Here is a 21,228-nt window from a genome sequence, read left to right on the forward strand (position 1 = left end):
ATCCGTTTAGCCAACTGCAGTCTGCCCCAGATCGAGGTGCCTGTACCCACCCCTTTCTGAGGGAATTGTGGGATACGGCTTTTGTGAGCTTATCGGGATTGTGCTTAGAGTACACGAGAGAGAAAGTCAAGTGTAGGATTCGGGACTGGGAGAGGGGCAGAGGTTTGTATCACTAGATGTGTGTCCATCAGCTAGTCCATCCCTGCCTCTGTACTTTGGCTTCTAGGCTCCTGAATGAGCCTAACTGGACAAAACAGCTGTCGTGCTAGCTTCGTGGAACCACTATGTGAAGGCCAGAAAAGAGGAAAGGGTAGGACAGAAGGCAAAGAGTTAAAAGCAACATATATGATTATGTGCACATGGCTATAGATACATTTGTAGGCGATAGTAGCAAAAATGCTAGATTAAAGCATCCCCCACACCCTGTCAACTGAGGCAAGAGTGAGAAAGCTGTCACATGCAACTGCGTGTGACAGCGTCAACCCCGTGTGCAGCTCCAGGCCTCCGAGACAGTTCCAGCCACCCAGACCCAGGCTGGTGAGGAACAGAGGGCAGCATGGGCCCTCGTCATAAAAGAATGAGTCAAATCTTGGACTCCTTTCTCCTGCCTCCTCTTCCTAGCAGGTGCCTATTTATTGCCACCAGCTCCAACAGCAGTCAGGGTGTCTACTCTTCCTTGAGCTTGTCTGTGTTTTCCACTTTTTCTAAAGTTTATTTATTTACTTAGAGTGCGTGAGCAGAGAAGGGGCAGAGAGAGAGGGAGAGACAGCATCCCAAGCAGGCTCCACACTACCAGCATGGAATCCCCAGTGGGACTCCAACTCACAAACTGCAAGACCATGACCTGAGCTGAAACCAAGAGTCAGACGCTTAATGGACTGAGCCACTAGGCGCCCTGCCCGCACCCCCCCCCCACTTTTTCTAAAAGCTAGTGTCTGCGTCTGTGGGTTTAAATTCCATTTTAAAAGTAGTTTTGTTTTTTTAATCATTATTTTTTAGTTTGTGAGAATGATCTAGGCTTATTATAAAGAAGTCACTCACCACAGAAAAATACAAAAACTCAATTTGTGTATTTTTGTTGTTTTTTTCTTGTTTACTAACTTCGTACATATTTTTTGCTGCTCAAGAAAGAAGGGTGTATGCTGGCTTCCTTGTGAGATCTTTACTTGAAACTATGACATTTCTCATACATATACAAATAGAAAATTAAGCATAAACTTCTTATGCTGATGGCTCTTACATTACTGTTAAACCAAAGCAAATTTAGTAACCGTATATAACCAACATGACAAGACCACTAAGCTTCCAAATAATATTAATTTAACATGAGGGATGTTCATGTTTTACTGAAAATGAATGACTTAATGTATGTCTGGAAGGCATAATGCTTTACTTCTTTTTTGCTTTTTTGTTTTTTTCTTCATTCAGTACATCTATACTTCAATTCAAAAAATTGAAAAAAGTCTTAAACAAGCGGTGCCCTGGTGGCTCAGTCAGTTAAGCGTCTGACTTCAGCTCAGATCATGATTTCATCTCAGGTCATCTCTCTGTTGTGATGCAGTGTGAGGTACAGGGCCTTAGGGGTCAAGTAAGCCGGCTGACTGGTGGTTAGACTCAGCTTCCAGATGGTAGTAAGTCCAGGGGAACAAGTCAAACCAAACTTCGAGGAAACACAATTCAGAATATGGGACATTCTATAGGACAACTGACCTGGATTCTTCAAATGGATATCATACCCCTGCCTCACCAACCAAAAGGTGGAGGGCTGTTCAAGGTGGACTAAAATGTCCCAGCAACAAATGAAACATGTGAACCTTAACCTGTTTCAAAAAAGGAAAGAAAAGAAAAGAAAACCCTATAAGGGTAAAATTAAACTGGTAAAACTGGTAAAATTTAATTTCATATGGAATGGATATTAGATGGTATAGATACATTATTGTTAAATTTCTTAGGTGTGATAATGACAGTGTAATTTATGAGATGCGCACTGATGTCTCCATGAGTAAAGAAGTGTCATGGTACCTGCAGCTAAATTTCAAATGGGTCATATATATTATATATACATATTTAAAAATACATAATATATAAATTGTATATACATTATATATAATATACAAATTATGTGTATGTTACATATATTGCATATAAATTTTATATATAATATATTATATGTATATCTTGTATATGTAATGTTTTACCACATGTATAATATATGGCCAAGTTTCACAACTGTTGCATTGAGGTGATGGCTATATGACTGTTTGTTGTGATATTTTTTCCAAAAGAAATTCTAGTATTTATTGATAAATGTAAGATTAATGCAGGGTTGCCTGGGTGGCTCAGCTGGTTAAGTGTCAGACTTCGGCTCAGGTCATGATCTCACAGCTTTTGTGTTAGAGCCCCGAGTCGGGCTTTGTGCTGACAGCTGGGAGCCTGGAGCCTGCTTCAGATTCTGTGTCTCCCTCTCTCCCTGCCCCTCCCCTGCTCACACTCTGTCTCTCTGTCAAAAATAAATAAATATTAAAAATATTTTAAAAATGTGAGATTAATGCTAATGAAACATATTTAAGATTGAAGTATAATTGAGATAAGTTGTATTAGTTTCAGGTGTACAACATAGTGATTGACAACTGTATACATTATGCAGTACTCACCACGATAAGTGTAATCACCATCTGGCACTGTAAAAGTTATTACAATATTCTCTATGCTGTATTTTTTCCCCTGTGACTTATTTATTTTACAACTGGAAGTTTGTACCTCTTAGTCCCCTGTATCTATTTTGCCCTTCCCCCTACTCCCTCCCTCTGGCAATCACCAGTTTGTTTTCTGTATTTACGGGGCTGTTTCTGTGTGTGTGTGTGTGTGTGTGTGTGTGTGTGTGTGTGTGTGTGTTTGATGTATTTTTTAGATTCCACCTGTAAGTGGAATCATATGGTATCTGTCTTTCCCTGGCTGATTTATTTCACTTAGCATAATACCCTCAAGGTCTGTCCATGTTGTTTTGAATGACAAGAGTCCATTATTTTTTATGCCTAAGTAATATCCCATTGTGTGTGTATGCGACATCTTTATCCATTCATCATCATCAATGGACATTTAGGTTCCTTTCATATCTTGGCTTTTATAAACACTGCTGTAAACATAGGAGTGCATACATCTTTTCAAATTAGTGTTTTCCTTTTCTTTGGGTAAGTACCCAGCAGTGGAATTACTAGTTGTAATTTTTTGAGGAATCTCCATCCTGTTTTCCATAGAGGTTGTACCAAGTTACATTCCCATCAACACTACACGAGGGTTCCGTTTCTGCACATCCTCACCAACACTTGTTATTTCTTGTCTTTTTGATACTAGCCATTCTGACAGGTGTGAGGTGATATCTCACGGTGGGTTTTTTTTTTTAACTCTTAAAATTTTATTTATTTGAATTCAAGTTGTTTTTTTTTAATATGAAATTTATTGTCAAACACTGTGGTTTTTAAAAAAATGTTTATTTATTAAACATTTATTAAATCCGTGCTCTTTATTAAAGAGAGAGCATGAGCGAGTGGGGGAGGGGCAGAGTGTGCACGCGCCTGAGAGAGAGAGAGAGAGACAGAGAGACAGAGAGAGACAGAGAGACAGAAAGTAACAGAGGAGAGGGAGTCACAGAATCGGAAGCATGCTCCAGGCTCCGAGCTGTCAGCACAGAGCCTGATGCAGGGCCTGAATCCACAAACTGCGGGATCCTGACCTGAGCTGAAGTTGAACGCTTAACTGCCTGGCCACCCAGGTGCCCCTAGATGCAAAAATTCTTAACAAAATATTAGCAAATAGAATTTAGCAATATATAAAAAGAATTAAACACCATGACCAAGTGGGATTTATTCCAGGGATGCAATGCTGGCTCCATATTAAAAAACCAATCAATGTAGGTTTGGTGGCTTAGTAGGTGGCTTAGCCTGAGTGGCTTAGTAGGTTAAACATCTGACTCTTGATTTGGCTCAGGTCATGATATGATGGTTCATGAGACTGAGTCCCACGTTGAGCCCCTGGTTGAGCCCTGCGCTATCAGCACAGAGTCTCCTTGGGATTCTCTCTCTCCTTCTCTCTCTGCCCCTCCCCTACTCTCTCTCTCTCTCAAAAATAAATAAATAAACAAAAAAATCAATGTAATCTATCAGAATCTAAAGAATAAAAATTATGTGATGAAGAAAAATCATTTAACAAAATTCAATACCCATTATGACAGACTCAGGTAACTAGGAATAGAGAGAGCTTTCTCAATTTGATAAAGAACATCTTAAAAAAAAAAAAAACCTAAAACCAACATCATATTTAATGGTGAAAGACCAAATGTTTCCCTAATGCTGTGATATCTCAAAACAAAGGCACTGGGGCTGCCTGGCAGACCTGGGGAAACTTTCTGGATGGGGGGGATTCTTGAATTGGGTCTAGAGGTGAGCTGGAAACAGTGAGGCAAAGCAGAAGAGGCTGGTGAGATGTAGAACAGCTTCTGCCAAGCTTGGAGGGAAGCTGGCAGGAGGGCCTGGGCTGGGCTTGAGCCTAGGAATTCGGGGAGAGGAAGGTATGGAGGCAGGTGGGAGCGCCCAGAGCCACCAGGAACCTGCACATTGATATAAAGTACAGTAAAACCCTGGATTGCAAGTAACCTGTTCTGCAAGTGTTCTGCAAGATGGGCAAACATTTCTAGTAAATTTTAACTTGATAAATGAGTGATGTCTTGCAATAAGAGTAGTACATGATGTCAAATGTCCCGTGATCCCAACTGAGCCCATGGTTCTTCTCTCTCTCTCCTCTCTCTCTCTCTCTCTCTCTCTCTCTCACTGCAGGATTGTGGGTGATCATCTCCCATACTTGGATGCTTGGTCTCAGGCTGTGGTGTTTGGCAGAAATCAGTGATTTTTCAGAACATTGGAAGGTGCTCACAACTGGCACTACTGTATTTTTTGTCACTTCACAGCACCTACGGACAGTCCTTTGCTCTTCCATCCAAGACTAAGCTTAGGAACGCTTTGCTTCATTCTAGGTCTGGCAGCCTGCAGATATAGACCCTTTCCTCTGTTGCCGTATTGCCAGTTACATTAAATACATATATGACAAGAGTTTATTAATACTGTACTATAGTCAACATCCGTGCGAGCATATACAATGGCCCCCATGCAGAAAAAGGCTGAAAAGAAAGGTGGTAAGAAGGAGATGATTACAGTGGAAGTTAGGAAGGAAATCATTGAGAAGTACAAACAAGGTATGGGAGTGGTTAGAATTCCGAGATTCTGTGAGAAGTCTATGTCCTCATCTCGTCTGCAGAGGAGGAGGAGAAAAAGGCGGTGGAATCCCTCACTTCATATGAGATAAGGGAGATGTGTAAAATGTGGGAAACAGAGCAGAATTTTGTAGAGAAGCACTACTGAAAAAGGCTGTAGCAGTGCGAGTGTGAATCTGTTTAACGACAATGCAATGTCACATTTCCACAATCCTCAAAAGGAGGCAAAAGCAGGTGTCATTGGACAGGTTCCTTGTTAAAGTTGCACGAAAATAAAAAGATTCCACTGAGCCAATAGATAGCAGTGATTATGTTAACGATAGTGAAAGTCGTCCTACACCATCACCCTCCTCTCTTGTCTCCCTCACACCAGCCACAAAGGTAAATGCAGGTTAATTTGCTTATTTTTCTTATATTTTGTATTTTCTTTATTATTTTGTATTATATTCCAGTATTGTTATCATTTTTATATGAATATTTTTAAGTTGTGTAACGAATCATCTGAGTTTCCATTATTAAGGGAAATTTGCTTTGATATACAAGTGCTTCGGATTACAAGTATGTTTCTGGAGCAAATTATGCTTGCTAACCAAGGTTTTATTGCATTTGGAATTTACTCTAGAATCTCAGGAGGCAGTGAAGGGCAGGAGAGTGGCATGGTCAGAATAATATTTTATTTTATTTTATTTTTTATACGTTTATTTTTAAATTTATTTTGAGAGAGAGATAGAGAGCAAGCAGGGGAGGGGCAGAGAGAGAGAGGGAGACACAATCCCAAGCAGGCTCCACACTGTCAGCACAGAGCCCGATGCAGGGCTCCAACTCACAAACCATGAGATCACGACTTGAGCTGAAATCAAGAGCCAGATGCTTAAGCAGCTGAGCCCCCCAGGTGTCCCAGTTTTATTTTATTTTAAATGTTTACTTATTTATTTTTTATGCAGGGGGTGGGGCAGAGAGAGAGAGAGACAGAATCCTAAGCAGGCTCCGCACTGTCAGCCCGGAGCCTGTCACAGGGCTCGAACTCATGAACCTCAAGATCAAGCCCTGAGTCAAGATCAACGGATACTTAACTGACTGAGTCCCCCAGGGGCCCCCATAATAACATTTTAGAAAAGTCTCCCTGGGCCGTGGAGAGGGCAAGTGGGAGGGCAAGGCAGATGAGAGGTGGGAGGTCTTAAGGGGGACAGGCTACGGGCACAGAGGAAGCAGTCTGGGGGTGGGGGCAGTTAACCAGGGCTGTGTGGACATAATGAAGCTATAAGGGTTTCAGAGCCCAGGCCAGGCCCCCTCCAAGAATCCCTGGAACACAGCTTCCTTGTGGTGGCCAAACTGTCCCCGCCTGGACCCAGGGGTAGGGTGGGTCCAGCTCCAGGCTACCTCATAGCATTCTCTGAGATGCTGAGCCAGGAGCCTGGTCATGGCTTGGGAATGTCTTCGTTTCTGTAGATGGCTTGCACCAGTGTCAGAATCTTAGAATGACTATGTCAAGGTGTTCATTGCAGGGGCCTCCCACTCGCCAGGGAGCTGCAGCTGCGGTTGGTGAAGACTTTAGGCATGGGTCCCACACGAAGCCAAAGGTTTCCTCCAATGGTGTATATGTTTGGGTGTCTGTAAAAGTGAATCAGTTCAAAACATCTACCTTGTTCAGGTTTTTTCCCCACTCATGGAATTTTGGGCAACAGGCAACAGGCAACAATTTAGTATGTTACGGGTTATTATCTACCAAGGGTGGTTTATAGAGTATTGTCTGTATGCTTCCAGACTGAGGACTCCTTGTGGGCAGGGACCTGCTTTATTCTCCTCTGTGTGTGTCCGCAGTGTCCGGGCCAGCCAGCTCAGTGCTCACTGATCACTGATCTGGAGATTTCACTGCCTCCTCGGGGGACCAGTCTTATTTCTGTATTTACAGGCAGATGTGATGTGGGTCTAATTAGACTGTAAAAAACACCTCCTTGCTTCATGTGGATGGTGGGGTTTACATAAACTATATATACTATATACATAGTTTGCATAAACTATATATGTACATGAACTATATATGACACACACAGGATAGTATTGGGAATGCTAACCACTGCTTTGCGAGGGACTGCTTTGTCCCTCGGCATTTCTGTTGCCCACAAACTTCCCTTGTTCAAACAGATGAGCTCTCTGCTTTCATTGCTTCAGGGAATGGGTCAAATTCTTGGCTTCTGACTTTGGAAAGCAGAGACCTATTCATAAGCCAGCAGACTAGGGGCAGTGCCTTGCAAGTTAGCCTAGATTAAGTCTTCCTTCTTTCAGATCAGAAAGCTACCCTTAGGGTGGGATTGTGGAGAGTCAGAGAGGAAGTGAACACAGCTTGGATGTGCTAGGTTCTCATAGAGGCCCTGGCTTTGCTCTCCAGACCAATCTTTGGGGACAAGGTCAGGGGGTGGGGGTGGAGATAGAAACCCTAGCCCGGTCTGGAAGAATCTGAGAGCAGAGTATATTTTTCCCAGAGTTCCCTGAGCAGCCATGCACAAGGTAGAAGAAACTCTGCTGTCTTGTCTGGGCGGTGGACTAAGGAAGCCTCAGAAGGTTACCCACGGCCTCAACATGCAGGGAGAAGAAAAAGAGATTTCTTACATTTGTCCCCCTGTCTGAGAGGTCCCCACGATGTTAGGTATCCTAAACCTGCAGTTGTGAGGGATGTGGGATGTTCCTCCCAAGACCTGGCCCAGACCTGGGATGCAACTGTGTGGCTGATATGGAGGACCCCAGGCTGGAGAAAGAAGGGAAAGGCACACTATGGTGTAGAAGTGGTCAGAAGGTAGGTGTGAGGACCGGAGCTTTCTAAGTCTGGAGAAATGGAAAAGGGGTAGGAATGACCTTCTGGCAAAATAAGGCTTTGAGAGAGAAGAGTAAAGGAAGTCAATTAGTTCATGTACAGTCAGGACTGTGGATTGAGCTCTGTCCCTACTGCCTATGAATGCCCATACATTTAGCCATTTTTTAAAAGTTTATTTATTGAGAGAGAGAGTGAGAGAGCATGAGCGAGCATGAGCAGGGGACAGGGAGAGAGAGAGAGAGAAGAGAGAGAGAGAGAGAGAGAGAGAGAGAGAGAGAGAGAATCCATGCTGAGCATGGAGCCCCATGTGGGGCTCGATCGCACAAACTGGGAGATCATGATGAGTCGAAATCAAGTGAGATGCTTAACAACTGAGCCACCCAGACTCCCCTCAGTCATTTTTGATTTAAGAAAGCATTGTGTTTTGGGAGCAGGAGCCATTGAATTGGACATTGTCAGATGTTTACTTAGAATGAACAAAAAACTATTATTATGTTCTGTGTTCCACTCCGTAAAATATAAAATGCAAGAAACATGATTTCATGGCAGGAGTGATGTTGGCCACCTGCACTCTGTGAATGTGCATCACTGTCTGCCCTGCGGCACCCGTCACCCGCAGGGCCACCAATCAGGGCTCGGCCATGCCCTTGGTTCTGCTACCAGCTCCTGGGGCCAGGAACTAGGCTGGGCTGGTAGAAGCTGGCTTTAGAAGCAATGCAGGTCAGCAGGCAATAAGTGAATTAAGCATGACCAGTGACTTATAAAACCATAGGCAAATGCAGCATACTTAATGCAGCAAATGTCAGTAAAAGAGAGAGAGGAAGTGACATGGGTGGGACATATGTGAAGGCAGAAAGGCGGTGACTTTGATTGAATGCCGCTTGCCCACTTACAAGACACTAGCTGCAGGTAGGTCTCCACCCATTGGTGCCAAATACCTTTGCTGACCATGCCTTGGGTGGACCATGTCCAGAGCCAGGACCAGTGGCAACATTCTAGCAGCTATGTGCTGAGCATCTTATCTGTGCTTCACTGAGAGTAGCAGAGGTCAGAGTTACCTAGACCTGGTCCTTCCCCCCCCCCCCCCCCCGCAGGGCACCTGTTGAGGGTTGTGGTTCTCAAACAGAGCATAGCCTCCACTCAAAGGCAACCCCAGTTCTGTGCAGGAGGTTGTCATTTCTTGACTTACAGTCTGAGAAAAAAATGACTCTTCCCCACAAACAAGCATAACCTCCTCCACCACCAGGCCAGGAGGGACACAGTGGGTGCATCCCTACTCACTGTCAGAGTCAAGAATTGGGTCCTAATGTGGCTTCCCCCCACAATAACAGAATGATGTTTGGGAGGTGCCGGGTGTGGAGAAAGGCAGGTGCAGGGAGGCACAGAGGAGTGTCACTGATCCCTGCCTGAGTCAGATGAGTCAAGGATGCCTCTCTGGAGGAGATGACCTGCGAGCTGGGTTTGAAGAGCGATGAGGGGCAGCCAGGTGGTCAGGTGAAGACACAGGGGAGAAGAGCTGGTCTGGTGGCATGTGCATGTGTGTCTTATGAAGAGTACATTCAAGGCCCCGGCACACATGACGGCCTGTCTGGACAAGGGTGACACCAGTTAGGCAGCTCTACCCCACCCAGGTGTCTGCTCACAGCCACAGGGATGCTCAGGGGGCAAAACACTCAGCAGGGCACAGTTAGGTTTCAGGTACACATGATGAACTTGAGTAGAGTGGGCAGGAGCAAAAGATGATAGGGGAAAATTCGTCGTCAAGAAAGGAGGAATCTGGCATACGGGGCAAAGTGGCCGATGGCGTTCTAGTTGCTCTGCTTCTTCACCAACATTTGGCATTGTCAGTCATTTCCATTTTAGCCATTTGTGTGTGTGTGTGTATATGTGAGTGTGTGCGTGTATGTGGTTTTCTAATTTGCATTTCCCTAAAAACCAATGAAGTGTAGCATTTTCTCATGTGTGTTTTGCCATCTTTGGTGAAGAGTCTTTTCAAATCATTTGCCTGGCTCTTTCTTGTTATTTGTTAAGATGGGCTGTTCACCCTCTTGTCACTGAGCTACAGCAGTTGTTTATATATTTGCAGTTCGAGTCCTTTGCTCGTATGTGTCACGAGGAGTTTTTATCCGAGTGGGTGACTTCTTCACTTTCATAATAGTATCTCTGGAAAAGCGGATTTTTTTAATTGTGAGAAGTCCCATTTATCAATTTTTAATGGGAGTTTAATATTCAAAATATTGAGGTGCCAAAATTTAGATAGGTACTTATTTAACCAAGCCATGCTTGGACATTCAGGCGGCTTCCCACTTTTCACTGTTTCCCCTATCTTGAGGAACATCACTGTACTGAAAACCGTGTTCTGAGGATAGTTTCAAGCATTTCAGGATGCCAACACTTGCAAGGCTTTTGTACATGCCGTGAAAAGGCTTGTCTCAAAGGTCACCTGGTGATGTGTATGGGAAGCCTGGTTTCAAGGGACCGTCCAGTCCTCCTAAGAGTCCCCTAGCTTGTTAGTTTGGTATATCATAGATATGCCTGGAAACATACATATGCCACTTCATCCCTGCACTTTGTGGGGGAAACCATTTTTTCCACAAATAATACAAAGGCAATGCTAGTAAATTTCCAGTGAGCATTTCCAAAGGCTGGAATCTTATTCCTAAAGGAAGTCAGCAGTGATTTATTGAAGGAAGGCTGGGCAAAGGGCTGTTTGCTTTTTGGCGCCTCTATTTGCCCGGCTGTAAAGCTGGCAAAGGTCAGCCTGCTGCTTCTCACCACGGGGAGGGCCACAGACCAGATGAACTGAGAGGCACTGTCCCTAGCCTGTGAGCCGACATGTCATAATAGTAACTGCCATTTATCGAGGACACTGGGCCCTGGGCCGGGGGGCCTGTTACCTCTAATTCTCAACAACAGCCTTGCTTGGCGCGTTTTATCGCCCCACTTAGAAGCTGCAGGCAGTGACTGGCTCAAGGTCACATGACTAATGGTGGCAGAGCCTGGCCTTCTGGCTCTGAGCCTACGATGGTGTCATTTTCTTGCTCTACTGCATTTGGGCCACACCATAGACAGCACACAGGACAAAAAAATGTTTAAAGATATGGAGGCGAAACACAGGCGATTATCTTTTTGTTGTTTAAATATGTGTTTATTTATTTTTGAGAAAGAGAGAGAGAGAGAGAGAGCGCATGCACACATGTGCGGGAGGGGCATAGATCCCAGGCAGGCTCCCCACTGTCAGTGTAGAGCCCTACCCAGGGCTTGAACCCATGAACCTAGAGATCATGACCTGAGCTGAAATCAAGAGTTGGAAGCTTAACCGACTGAGCTTCCCAGGTGCCCCAAGCAAGTTGATTATCTTAAAAGTTTTGTTTTGCTTTTGGAGACTTCATTTGCTGGTGGCAAAAGGGAGTAGCTGGTTCTTGCTCGTTCTTTCTTGTTTCCAGAAGCCTTGGCAATATCCTGCAGCCAGTTGGTGGCCCAGTGACAGGCCTACTCTCCGGACTCCTTCCTGCAGGGCCTGATTAAATACGATCAAGAATGGAGCTCAACATCTAGGGTGGTAGGTTTGGGGGCCAGGAGGCAAAGCCTGGGACAGGTCTTCTCTCAGAAGGTCCTCTGGAATATCACTCTCCCATTTCTGCAAGGATCTTTTCAATTATGGCTCATAGGCCTGGACAGTGGATAGATGTCAGTGTTCAGCACCAGCTTGAGCACAGATTGTGAACTATATGTGTTTAATCTCCTTTTCCACCTTTATTCTTGATTCCTATCCCGTCACTAGTACTCATATGTCCCGATTTGCCCAGGACAGCCCTGGTTTATGTCTACTGTCAATGTAATCTGCCTCTCCAACCCCCTTTGGTCTATATTAATTCAGACAGACCAGTTAGAGGCACTTCAGAGAAACTCTTACTTGAATACACATCAGGGAGTCATTAGAGTTGCCTCTCAGAAGGGCATTATTATGATAACATACACTAGCCATGACTCTTGATTGTAAATGACCTCAAATTGACTTTAATAAGAAAAAGATGTATTGGTTGGCATAGCTAGACAGCTGGAGGGCTCAAGCCTGACTGGAACCAAGTTCTCAAACAATTTTGTTCCTTCTGTCCCTCTGTCTCTGTTCCTCTGTCCCCATCTCTCCAACTCTCAACTCCTGTTGATTTCACCTTGTAGGCAGGATCGTCCATCTGATGGGCAAGCTAGCCCCTGGAGACTCTAGACTCACACTCCCCCATCTTAACAACTCTCCCGGAAAGAGGAAATTTCCTTTCCTATGGGCATATATCCCTTCATGCCCAGGGAAGTCTGAGTGGCTCTGCTTGGGTCATGTGCACACCCTTGAGCCAATTGCTATGGTTTGGGGTGAATAGGTAACTCACCTGGGCTATGTACACATCATGGCGCAAGGGGCAAGGTTGCATCAGTTCACACCAAACAAGGACGAAATCCCTAAAGAAGTAGGTCAATTATCTGAGCAGACCACATTGACCGCATCTGCCATCCACTGTATACAGCCACTGTCTATGTTGTCACTTCTGATGTCCCAGGGGCTTTATGGATAATGTTCATCATTTTCACAATTACTTAAAGAGTATAATTCATCCCTGTATTACACAGGCAGCTTGAATAGTTTAAATACTATAGCCAAGGATGGAAAAGTGGTCAATGGAGAACCTGACCTCTGACCCCAGAACTATCTGCCCCTCCCACAATGTCCTGGTGGCGTTTTACATGTGAGAGGGAGTGAGGATAATCTGTCAAGGAGCCTTTCTTGGATGTGCATCACACATGTGCTGCCTGAAATAATGTTTCTGGACAGACAAATCCTCTTCTGGTTCTGCCTGTAGATTCTTCTGGATTCTCCCTGTCTCTCTAGGAGATGAAGCCTGCTGTCCCAGGAGAGAGGTAGGAAGCTGGTCCATTCCAGTCACTGGGGATGGCCAGGTGCTGACTGATCTCAGCATAGGACCTACACTGTGCCCCGGGCCTTTGGGTAAATGCATCCTGTCTTCTCTGAGTCCTGATTGTTATATAACAAGGGCAAAAATGTCCTACTGCTGTAGAACACAGGATTCTTCTGACAGTCATAAGAATATAAGCAAAAAATCTTGCTTCGTAAGATAGAATGATAATGATGATGGATGATGATAGTTGTCATGGTGCTAGAGCAGGGCCCCCTATTCAATTCTTGAAGAACAGAAGGAAAACATGAGGGCGGTGTTATTTTCTCTCCAAGGGAAGGGAGAGAAGGTACTTTGCTTGCCTGCGTCCTTCCTAATTCGCAAAATCACTTCCCCAGAACTTACGGTTCAGAGGTGCAGGCACAGGACACACGGTCTGCGTTTGTGTTTAGTCTTTCTACTCTGCCATATTGTGGTTTCCCAACCAGCGCCCCAGGGACAGCTTCCTCGTTTCAATTTGTATTTTCCATAGCTTTTCTTTCTGATGACAAAAATAGTACGTGCACAAAATTGGGAAAATAAAAAAGGGAGAAAAAAATCCTCACCCCGAAATCACTCCAACCAGAGATATCAACACCCAGCAGTTAGCCGTTGCTGTTATACAATGTAATATCCCTCCTTGCTCTGTTAACAACACATTAGCAGCATTTCCCCATCACAAAAAAACTTGGGAATCACTGTTTCCGCAGACATTGCATGCATGGCTACACCAGAGTTTAGTTCATTGCAGCTGGTAATAGGCCTTTGTGCAGAGGTCTGGGAGTGAGCTGGACAGCTGGGCCCCCAGGGTCTTCTGCACAGAGCTGGGGAGACACAGGGGGCGGGAGACCTGGGCCCTGAAGGGGCAGAGGGAAAGGCAGCCCATAATATGTTGCATATTTGCTTGTCTGTTGATTTGTTCCTGCCTGGATGTTTGAGGGCTCCGCTAGGCATCAGGTGCCCTCCTCCTTCTCGGCCAATGCCCACTTCAGGTCTGTAACATCCCTCCCTCAAAGAGCCTCCCAGGCCGTTCCCAGAACCCCTCCTGTCCCTGGTGTGGCGCACTCCTGGAAGAGGGGCTCCATTGCACCCACCACTGTTTCTGCAGAGCCCAGCCCAGCACTGGCATTTAGTAGGTGCTGACAATGTTTGGAGAGTGAGAGAGGGAGCAAACAATAAACAGTGAACATGCCAAAATAGTAATTTTGCATTATTACAATTAAGGTGATGAACATCTGCATGATTAAAGCTTTGCTAAAATTTCAAGTTATTTCCTAGACTTGAAATTCGAAGATTGAAGGATGCAGGCATTTTTTTAAAGTTTATTTATTTATTTTGAGAGCGACAGTGAGAGCAAGTGGGGGAGGGGCAGACATACAGGCAGAGAGAATCCCAAGCAGTCTCTGGGGCGCCTGGAGCCAGTGCAGAGCCCGACTTGTGGGCCTCGACCTCACAAACTGTGAGTCTTGATCTCAGGCACCTAACCATGAGATCGTGACCTGAGCAGAGATCAGGAGTCTGATGCTTGGGGTGCCTGGGTGGCTCAGTCGGTTAAGCGTCCGACTTAAGCTCAGGTCATGATCTCACACTCCGTGAGTTTGAGCCCCACATCGGGCTCTGTGCTGACAGCTCAGAGCCTGGAGCCTGCTTTGGACTCTGTGTCTCCCTCTCTCTCTCCCCCTCCCCTGTTCATGTTCTGTTTCTCTCTGTCTCAAAAATAAATAAACATTAAAAAAAGTTTAAAAAAAAAAGTCTGATGCTGAACCGACTGAGCCACCCAGACACCCTAAAGAATATACACATTTTGATGGTTCTTAATACATATTACAAGACTGCTTTCTGGAAATTCCAGTATCTGTCATAATCTCAGAAGCAGTATGTGTGAGTGCCTGTCTCTCTGGCTGTAGGTAATGTAGTTTAAAAAATGATTCGCCGATTTGATGAAAGTAGAGGCAGGAATGATATAATTCGTTGATTTAATAAATGCTTTTTTTTTTAAACCTGTTAATTGATCATTTGAAATTCCGATTTTGTGAATTGTCCATCTGTGCCATTTGCCCAGTTATACTGGATCTTAGTGTTTTGTTTGTGATCGTGAAAACAATGGGCTATCATGGTAAAGAAAATCAGACATTATAGCAAATCATAAAGAAGAAAGTAAAAATCTCCTACATTCCTACCCCTTGGACTTGTGACTAACATTTTTGGAGTATGTCCTTCCAAACTTTTAACCTTATGTGTTAATAGTAGTTTTTGAAGTTTAAAACATTTAAATTTCTATGTACTCTCAAACTGGCATTGTTTATTTCAATAGATCTTCCAATGCTTTTGTGTTTAAAAAAGTTTTTCCAACGTAGATATCACATTAAGAGTTGCCATGTTTAGGGGTATCTCAGTGCCTCCGTGGCACTATCCGTTAAGCTTCCAACTTCGGCTCAGGTCACAATCTCACAGTTGGTGAGTTCTAGCCCCACGTGGGGCTCTGGGCTGACAGCTCAGAGCCTGGAGCCTGCTTCCGATTCTGTGTCTTCCTTTGTCTCTGCCCCTCTCCCACTCACACTCTGTCTCTCAAAAATAAATAGACATTAAAAAAAAAGAATTACCACGTTTAAAGATAGAGCTATGCATGTGTTTAGTTATTAAGGCCATATAGTATATTGTAGAATATTTAGGAAATTAAGATGAAAAAATCAGCCATAATCTCTCGACCTTAAACAAAGCCTGTTTCCTTTGTGCATGGTCCTTTTAAGTCTTGGATCACGAGCACTTATATTTATTTTTAGTGGTTGCAAGGACAGAGTGCATGCACAGTGTTTTTTGTCTTCTCCTTTTTGCTCACAACTATACTGTAAGCATTATTTTCATGTTGCTACATCTCTGGATGGTTGTTTAGAATGATCCCCTAGCTGACTCCATCCTGCTGATAACCATCTAAGTTGCTTCCAATTTTTTTGTCAAGTGATATTTTGCAACACCAAAGCCCAGTGAAGCACAGTCTCCCACTGTTCCCTGGGAACTGATTGTAATACGGTTTGACTTCTGCTTATTTCCTCCTTTCCTCCGAGGAGTGTTGGGAGACCGCGCTCTTAGAGAACGGTTAGAAAAACGACAATCATAAAATTAGGAGAAGAGAGACCATGAAGTGAAAGCACGTTGAGCTTTTAGAAAAAAGTCGCTTTAACAACTCAGGCTGTGCTGTTTACGTTTTGTTTTTGTAACTCACGAATCGGGCATGAGTTTATAATCATAATTTTGACAAAATGCTTTCCATTTGTGCAGTGCTTGGTGCTTTTTCTGGGACGCAGTTCGGTGTATCAGCTGAGGGCTTTAGTGCAGGAAGACCAGGGTTTGGATATCTGCTTCTCTCTTGTGATCTTCAGCTGCTGCAACCCCCAGTCTGTCTTTCTGCAAAATACGAGTGGTAATAAGCCAGGAGGGAGGACTGGTTAAGATCATCCCTTATGGGCACTGAGCAGTAATGGGAAGAAGAAGGAGGAGGAGTGGCCAGAGTACAGGAGGCCTTCCACGCAGAGGGAAGTGAAAACCTTTTATTCCTGGGCCTCAGTTTCTCCATTTATATGGGGGCGGGGCTTGGTGTATGGTCTCCAAAGCTCCTTTCCTGCTTCTGGGAGCCTCCCAGGGACCCTTGCCCTGGCACCTGTCCACCCACCTCAACAGGGCGTCCAGGACTCCTCTCTCCACTCAGCTCAGCCTTCGGTGCCTGAGAAACCTTGCAGGGCGGTGCCCTGGCCTCCAGGGCAGCATAGGGCTGTGGCATCCTTTATAGCCTCTGACATAATTTGGGGAAGGGGTGTGAGTGGGATCTGTAGATTCAACACATATTTATAAATCTCGAACAAGTGTCATTGATTTGTTGGCAAAGCTAGTTAGCAATAACCTTATCTTCTCTTTGAATAACGATCATTAATCATCCCCCTCCCCGCCTCGCAGAAGAGAAGGCAGCCCAGTATATAGTGGTAGAGAGCCTGGAAGGCAGAATCAGAGATTTGGTTCCAGGCCTCTCTGCGCCCATTTGTCAAATGGGAATGATAACAGCACCTACCTCATAGGGCTGTTGTGGAGACTGGAAGCTATACCGCCTGTTCAGGAGACAGCAGAGTGCCAGGCACACAGTAAGTGCTCAGTTAATGGTCAGTTGTTATTACCGTAATAATTATCGGCAAATGGGAAGACAGAGCGCTTTGTAGGCATGGGACTAGGTGCCAAGGACAGAGATGTGAAGATGTCCTAGAGGGCACCCCCCCCCCCCCCGAACCCAGGTGAAAACTGGTGAGTCTACAGGCCAGGACGAGGCCGAGCGTCCCGCGTGAGGCCAGAGCCAAACCCAGGGCTGGAGAGCGGGTTCCCGCCGCGCGGTCCAGGCCGGGGCTCCCCGATCCCGGGGACGCGCCCCGATCGCCGCCCTTAACCTCTGGTTTTGGAACGCACCCTTTCTCAGGCTGGTCTCTTGTCCCGGGAGGACCGCGTCTTCGTCTCCGCCCCGGGGCGGTGTCTTCGGAGCGCCCCGGGAGACCCGCTTGCCGCAGCACCGGGCGCCCTCGCGCACCTCCCCTCGCTCCGGGTCCGCGGAGGGCTCCGGCGCCCGCGGAGGCCCTTTAAAAGGCAGAGTCTGGTCCGCAGGGGGCGGGCGGGGGGCGCTGACCGCCGCCCGAGGCCCGGCCCCTCCTCCCCGCCCCTCCCTCGGTCCGTCCCTCCCCGGGTCCCCGCGTCGCTCGCTCGCTCGCCGGGCGAACGCTCCGCCTCCGTCAGTCGGCTCGGCTGTCGAGAGAGCGGCGTGGAGCCGGAGCCGGGGCCGGACGCGCGGCCGGGGGCTGGGGGCTGGGAGATCGGCGCCCGCCGCCTGGCGAGGCCTGAGCCACGATGGCCGAGATGGGCAGCAAGGGGGTGACCGCAGGCAAGATCGCCAGCAACGTGCAGAAGAAGCTCACGCGCGCGCAGGAGAAGGTGAGGGAGCCAGATCCCCGGCCTCCGCGCGGTCCGGGCCACCTGTCCCCTCCCTCCCCTAACCCCTCACCCCAAGGGGCTGGTCCTCACCCGGGATCAGGCCCTGTCACCTCCGGACGACCGCTGCTGGGAGCCTTCGGGGGTCCACAGGCTGCAGCCCCCAGCGTTCTGGGCGCCCCCTCCGGTCCGCGTCTTGTCTCCCCACCCCCGGCAGGGGCAGGAGAGGGCGCAGCTGTCCCCTCAACCCCCCCCCCCCCCGCCCTCGTTTCCCTCCCCCTCCCCCCCAACCCGCTTTGTATCTCCTCCGCCTGTCTGCAGAGAAAAGGCGGCCCACGCTCTTCTCGGGGCGCGAGGTCCAGTAAACCCAACGTTGGAGACCGAGGGCCGGGAGGCTGGGTGGCGCCCCTAGCCCCTCAGCCCCACGCGAGCCACGCGGGCGGGGCCGGCTCCAGGGGGAAGGAGGGAGCCTGTTACCCGTCCCCCAGGGCCGCCGTGCTCCGGGAATCCCGAGGCTGCCCAGAGGCCCGCGGGTGCTGGAGCACTCGCTCTCCAGGCCTCTGGGCGCTTCCTACGCCCTCCGTTCCCTCCTCCCCGCCCGCCTCTCCACCTTCTGTCCCCGCCGGCCGCAGGAGGGATCGAGTTTCCTTTGCCGAGAGGTGCCCGCGGCCTGGCCGCTCCCGCCCGGCCCTCAGGGAGCACGACGCTGCGCGCCCCTCGGGGTGGTGCTCCGGCTCCAGCCCCGGCTTGGCGTTTCCGGCGGCTGGGGAGGGGGTGGTGGCTCCGGTTTTGGGAGCCCACCACCTGGGTGGGGAGCTGGCTCGAAGGAGCTGGGGCTAAGCCGGGGGGCGTGGAGGGGCGCCTCAGGAAACCCGACCCCTCGGCGCTCAGGGCAGCGGGCAGCAGGCGAGGGGGGACGCAGCTGGGGCTTCCAGCGGCTCCCGGACGGTGCCGGACGTGCGGGACCCCGGGGGCGGGGGTCCGCGCGCGCTCACTTTTCCCTCCCAAGCCACCTCTGGTTCATTGAATTGGATCACGCCAGCTGCTGACGCCACTTCCCCTGCCGCCTCGGACTCTGAAATCTAGGATTGTAGAATCCGTGCTCCAGCCGGGGTGGTCCCCCAGGGCCCCCCAGCGGAGTCAGCCCTCTCTCCCGCCCGACGCTCAGCCGAGAGGAGGAATCTGGGGACCGGTCGGCCTTCCCCTGCCTGGCTGTGGCTGTTTATAAACAATGACTTTTGCAGCTAAGACCTGCGGGGCTCCCTAAGGATGCGGTCACGTGATTGGGGCGGGGGCGGGGGGGACGGCGGCTAGAGCTTCCCGGGCGCCTCCCTAAGTCCCGTCGCTCATCCTTAAGGTCCCAGGCTAAGGAGATAGGTGGGTGTGTGTGGAGGTTAGGGCCCTCAGCCAGTCTCCAGATCTGGCCTGGCCCCAGCAGCTGTACCACCCCGCCCCCCTCCGGGCCCCGGGCGGGGGGAGGGATTAGAGCCCCCCAGATAGCGGGTGTGTGTGTGGGGCGGGGGGGGGGGGGGGGGGGCGGCTGGGAAGGCTTCTATGAGCGTCGGTGGGGGTGGAGGGGCAGATGCTTCTGCCCTTGCTTCCTCCCTCTCCCCCCTCCCTAGCCCTGGACTGGGTAATCCATCTAGGTGCCTGGAGCGGGCAGCTCTGGGCTAAGACTACTTCCTGCTGCTGAGGGGCTGGAAAGATGAATGGGAAGCAGAAGGTTAGCTGAGACCAGGTCCCCGCCCCCACTCCACTGACGTCCTATTCCTCCCTAGCTCCCCTTGGCTCTTTTGGTGTCCCCATTGTCCTGGTTTGCCTTGTCTCTGCAGCAACTCTTTCAGTAACTTCAGGGACAGCAGGCATGACCTGTGTCCCCTCCTTGTAAGTGGCAGTATGTCATTACTGACCCCACTGAGCTGCCACCCCTCCCTCTTCAGCTCCTGTTCTGTGGCATGGGCAGTTGGCTGACAGCTGGTCAGCCATGGGTGCTGGCCTTGGCCAAGGGCTGGCACTGCCCAAGCCTGGGCTCTAAGTGACCGGAGTTGTTGAGTGCTGCCTGTGTTCTGGCCCTCAGGCACTGGTGAGGAGACCCTCCCCCCATCGGAAGCCAGAGAGTAGCCTTCCTTCAGTCTCCTCGGTTGTGGGCCCTGCCGCGGTACCCCCTTCCCAGAAGCCTGATGCATCTCCCCTTTGCCCTCCTGTGGTTCAGAGTGTGTCATCTGCTGGTGGTCTTCAGGACCATGTCTAATTCACAGTGTCAGTGGTCTCACAGGCATCCCCCCCCCCCCCCCGCCCTTCCCCCACCTGGCCTCTGCCAGATCAGTGAATGATGGGGACAGTTTCAGCGGTCCGGTTGCCCTAGGAGGGCATCTCCTGGTCAGGGACAAGCAGTAGCTGGGGTGGAGGGCCTAGATAGTATCCGCATAGGTTCAAGGGCCCCACCTCTCCTTTTCTTCTTTCCCGATTTCCCCACATCCACTCCCAGCCCAAACATCCAGCAGGACTCCAAGGGTGACAGTGTGCTCAAGTTTCCTTGCTTGCCCTCTGGTGCCTACGGAGCCAGCTCTCCTGTGCCCCCAGCCTAGTGGGTCTCTGCATGGGTCTTGGCTTGGCATTACCCATCTCACCCTCCCCCATCCCTGTGTCGCTGGTCTGGGTGCTGTCCCTGAGGGGAGAGCAGACCTGCGTGTGCACCCAAATGTTCACCTGGCCCTGGCGGAGGTACAGTGACTATGTATGAACAAACAAGGGCATTTGAGGGCTTGGCCTGGGAGTCCTGATGCAGGCTTGTGGGTGGGCTGACTTGTGCTGTGTGCTCCTCGTTCAGCAAATTCTGCCTTGGGCATGTGCTGTGTGCCTGGCCCCGGGCCCCGCCGAAGGTGCCGTGGGGAGCGGGCTGTGCTGGCTTTGACTGCCGTGGAGCTTACTGTTGTAAGGTCCTGTGGCCTCTGGTCATGAGGACGGCGTAAGCGTATATCAGAGGGGCCAGCAGGGTCTGAGCTTGGCAGTGACACTGCTCACCTCCCAGCCACCGGCTGCCCCCAGAGTGCTGGGGTGCAGAGCGTGTGCCTGGAGCTCGGCCCGGGGGCGTCATGAGGTCACCTTCCCATTGCGTCCATTTTTGGGCCTCAGTAGGGTGGCTGGACAGAGCCAAAGGTAGGGTGGAGCCCGGGTCAGATGACAGAGGATTAGAGGTTGGCGGGCTGGGCCCCTTGGGGGAGGGGATGGTGGGGGAG

At 48.9% G+C, this 21,228-nt stretch overlaps 1 protein-coding gene and 1 long non-coding RNA gene across 17 annotated transcripts in view; one reads left to right on the plus strand and one right to left on the minus strand.

Annotated features, from left to right (window-relative positions):
• Positions 1-15,784: 15,784 nt before the first annotated feature.
• On the minus strand, positions 15,785-18,219 carry LOC121030405 (uncharacterized). Of its 2 annotated transcripts, XR_005790183.1 has the most exons (5): positions 18,083-18,219; positions 17,477-17,641; positions 17,091-17,127; positions 16,698-16,851; positions 15,785-16,432 (listed from the first exon to the last, which is right to left on the minus strand). It is a non-coding gene; the product is annotated as an uncharacterized LOC121030405 (long non-coding RNA). The 2 variants fall into 2 exon arrangements; XR_005790182.1 differs by lacking the exon at positions 17,091-17,127 and having other exon boundaries at positions 18,083-18,213.
• BIN1 (bridging integrator 1) overlaps positions 17,721-21,228 on the plus strand; it is a 55,560-nt gene continuing 52,052 nt past the window's right edge. For 2 of the 15 annotated variants that reach the window (XM_040474778.1, XM_040474771.1), the window contains exon 1: positions 17,737-17,992. In XM_040474778.1, coding sequence (XP_040330712.1) covers positions 17,909-17,992 — 84 coding nt within the window. In that variant the 5' untranslated portion in view covers positions 17,737-17,908. Of the gene's footprint in view, positions 17,993-21,228 lie in introns of all 15 variants that reach the window. The other 13 variants (XM_040474774.1, XM_040474775.1, XM_040474779.1 and 10 more) reach the window with 10 other exon arrangements.

The sequence above is a fragment of the Herpailurus yagouaroundi genome, unplaced genomic scaffold, assembly GCF_014898765.1.
Source record: "Herpailurus yagouaroundi ecotype Mexico unplaced genomic scaffold, PumYag 140, whole genome shotgun sequence".
In the NCBI taxonomy this organism is placed as follows: domain Eukaryota; kingdom Metazoa; phylum Chordata; class Mammalia; order Carnivora; family Felidae; genus Herpailurus; species Herpailurus yagouaroundi.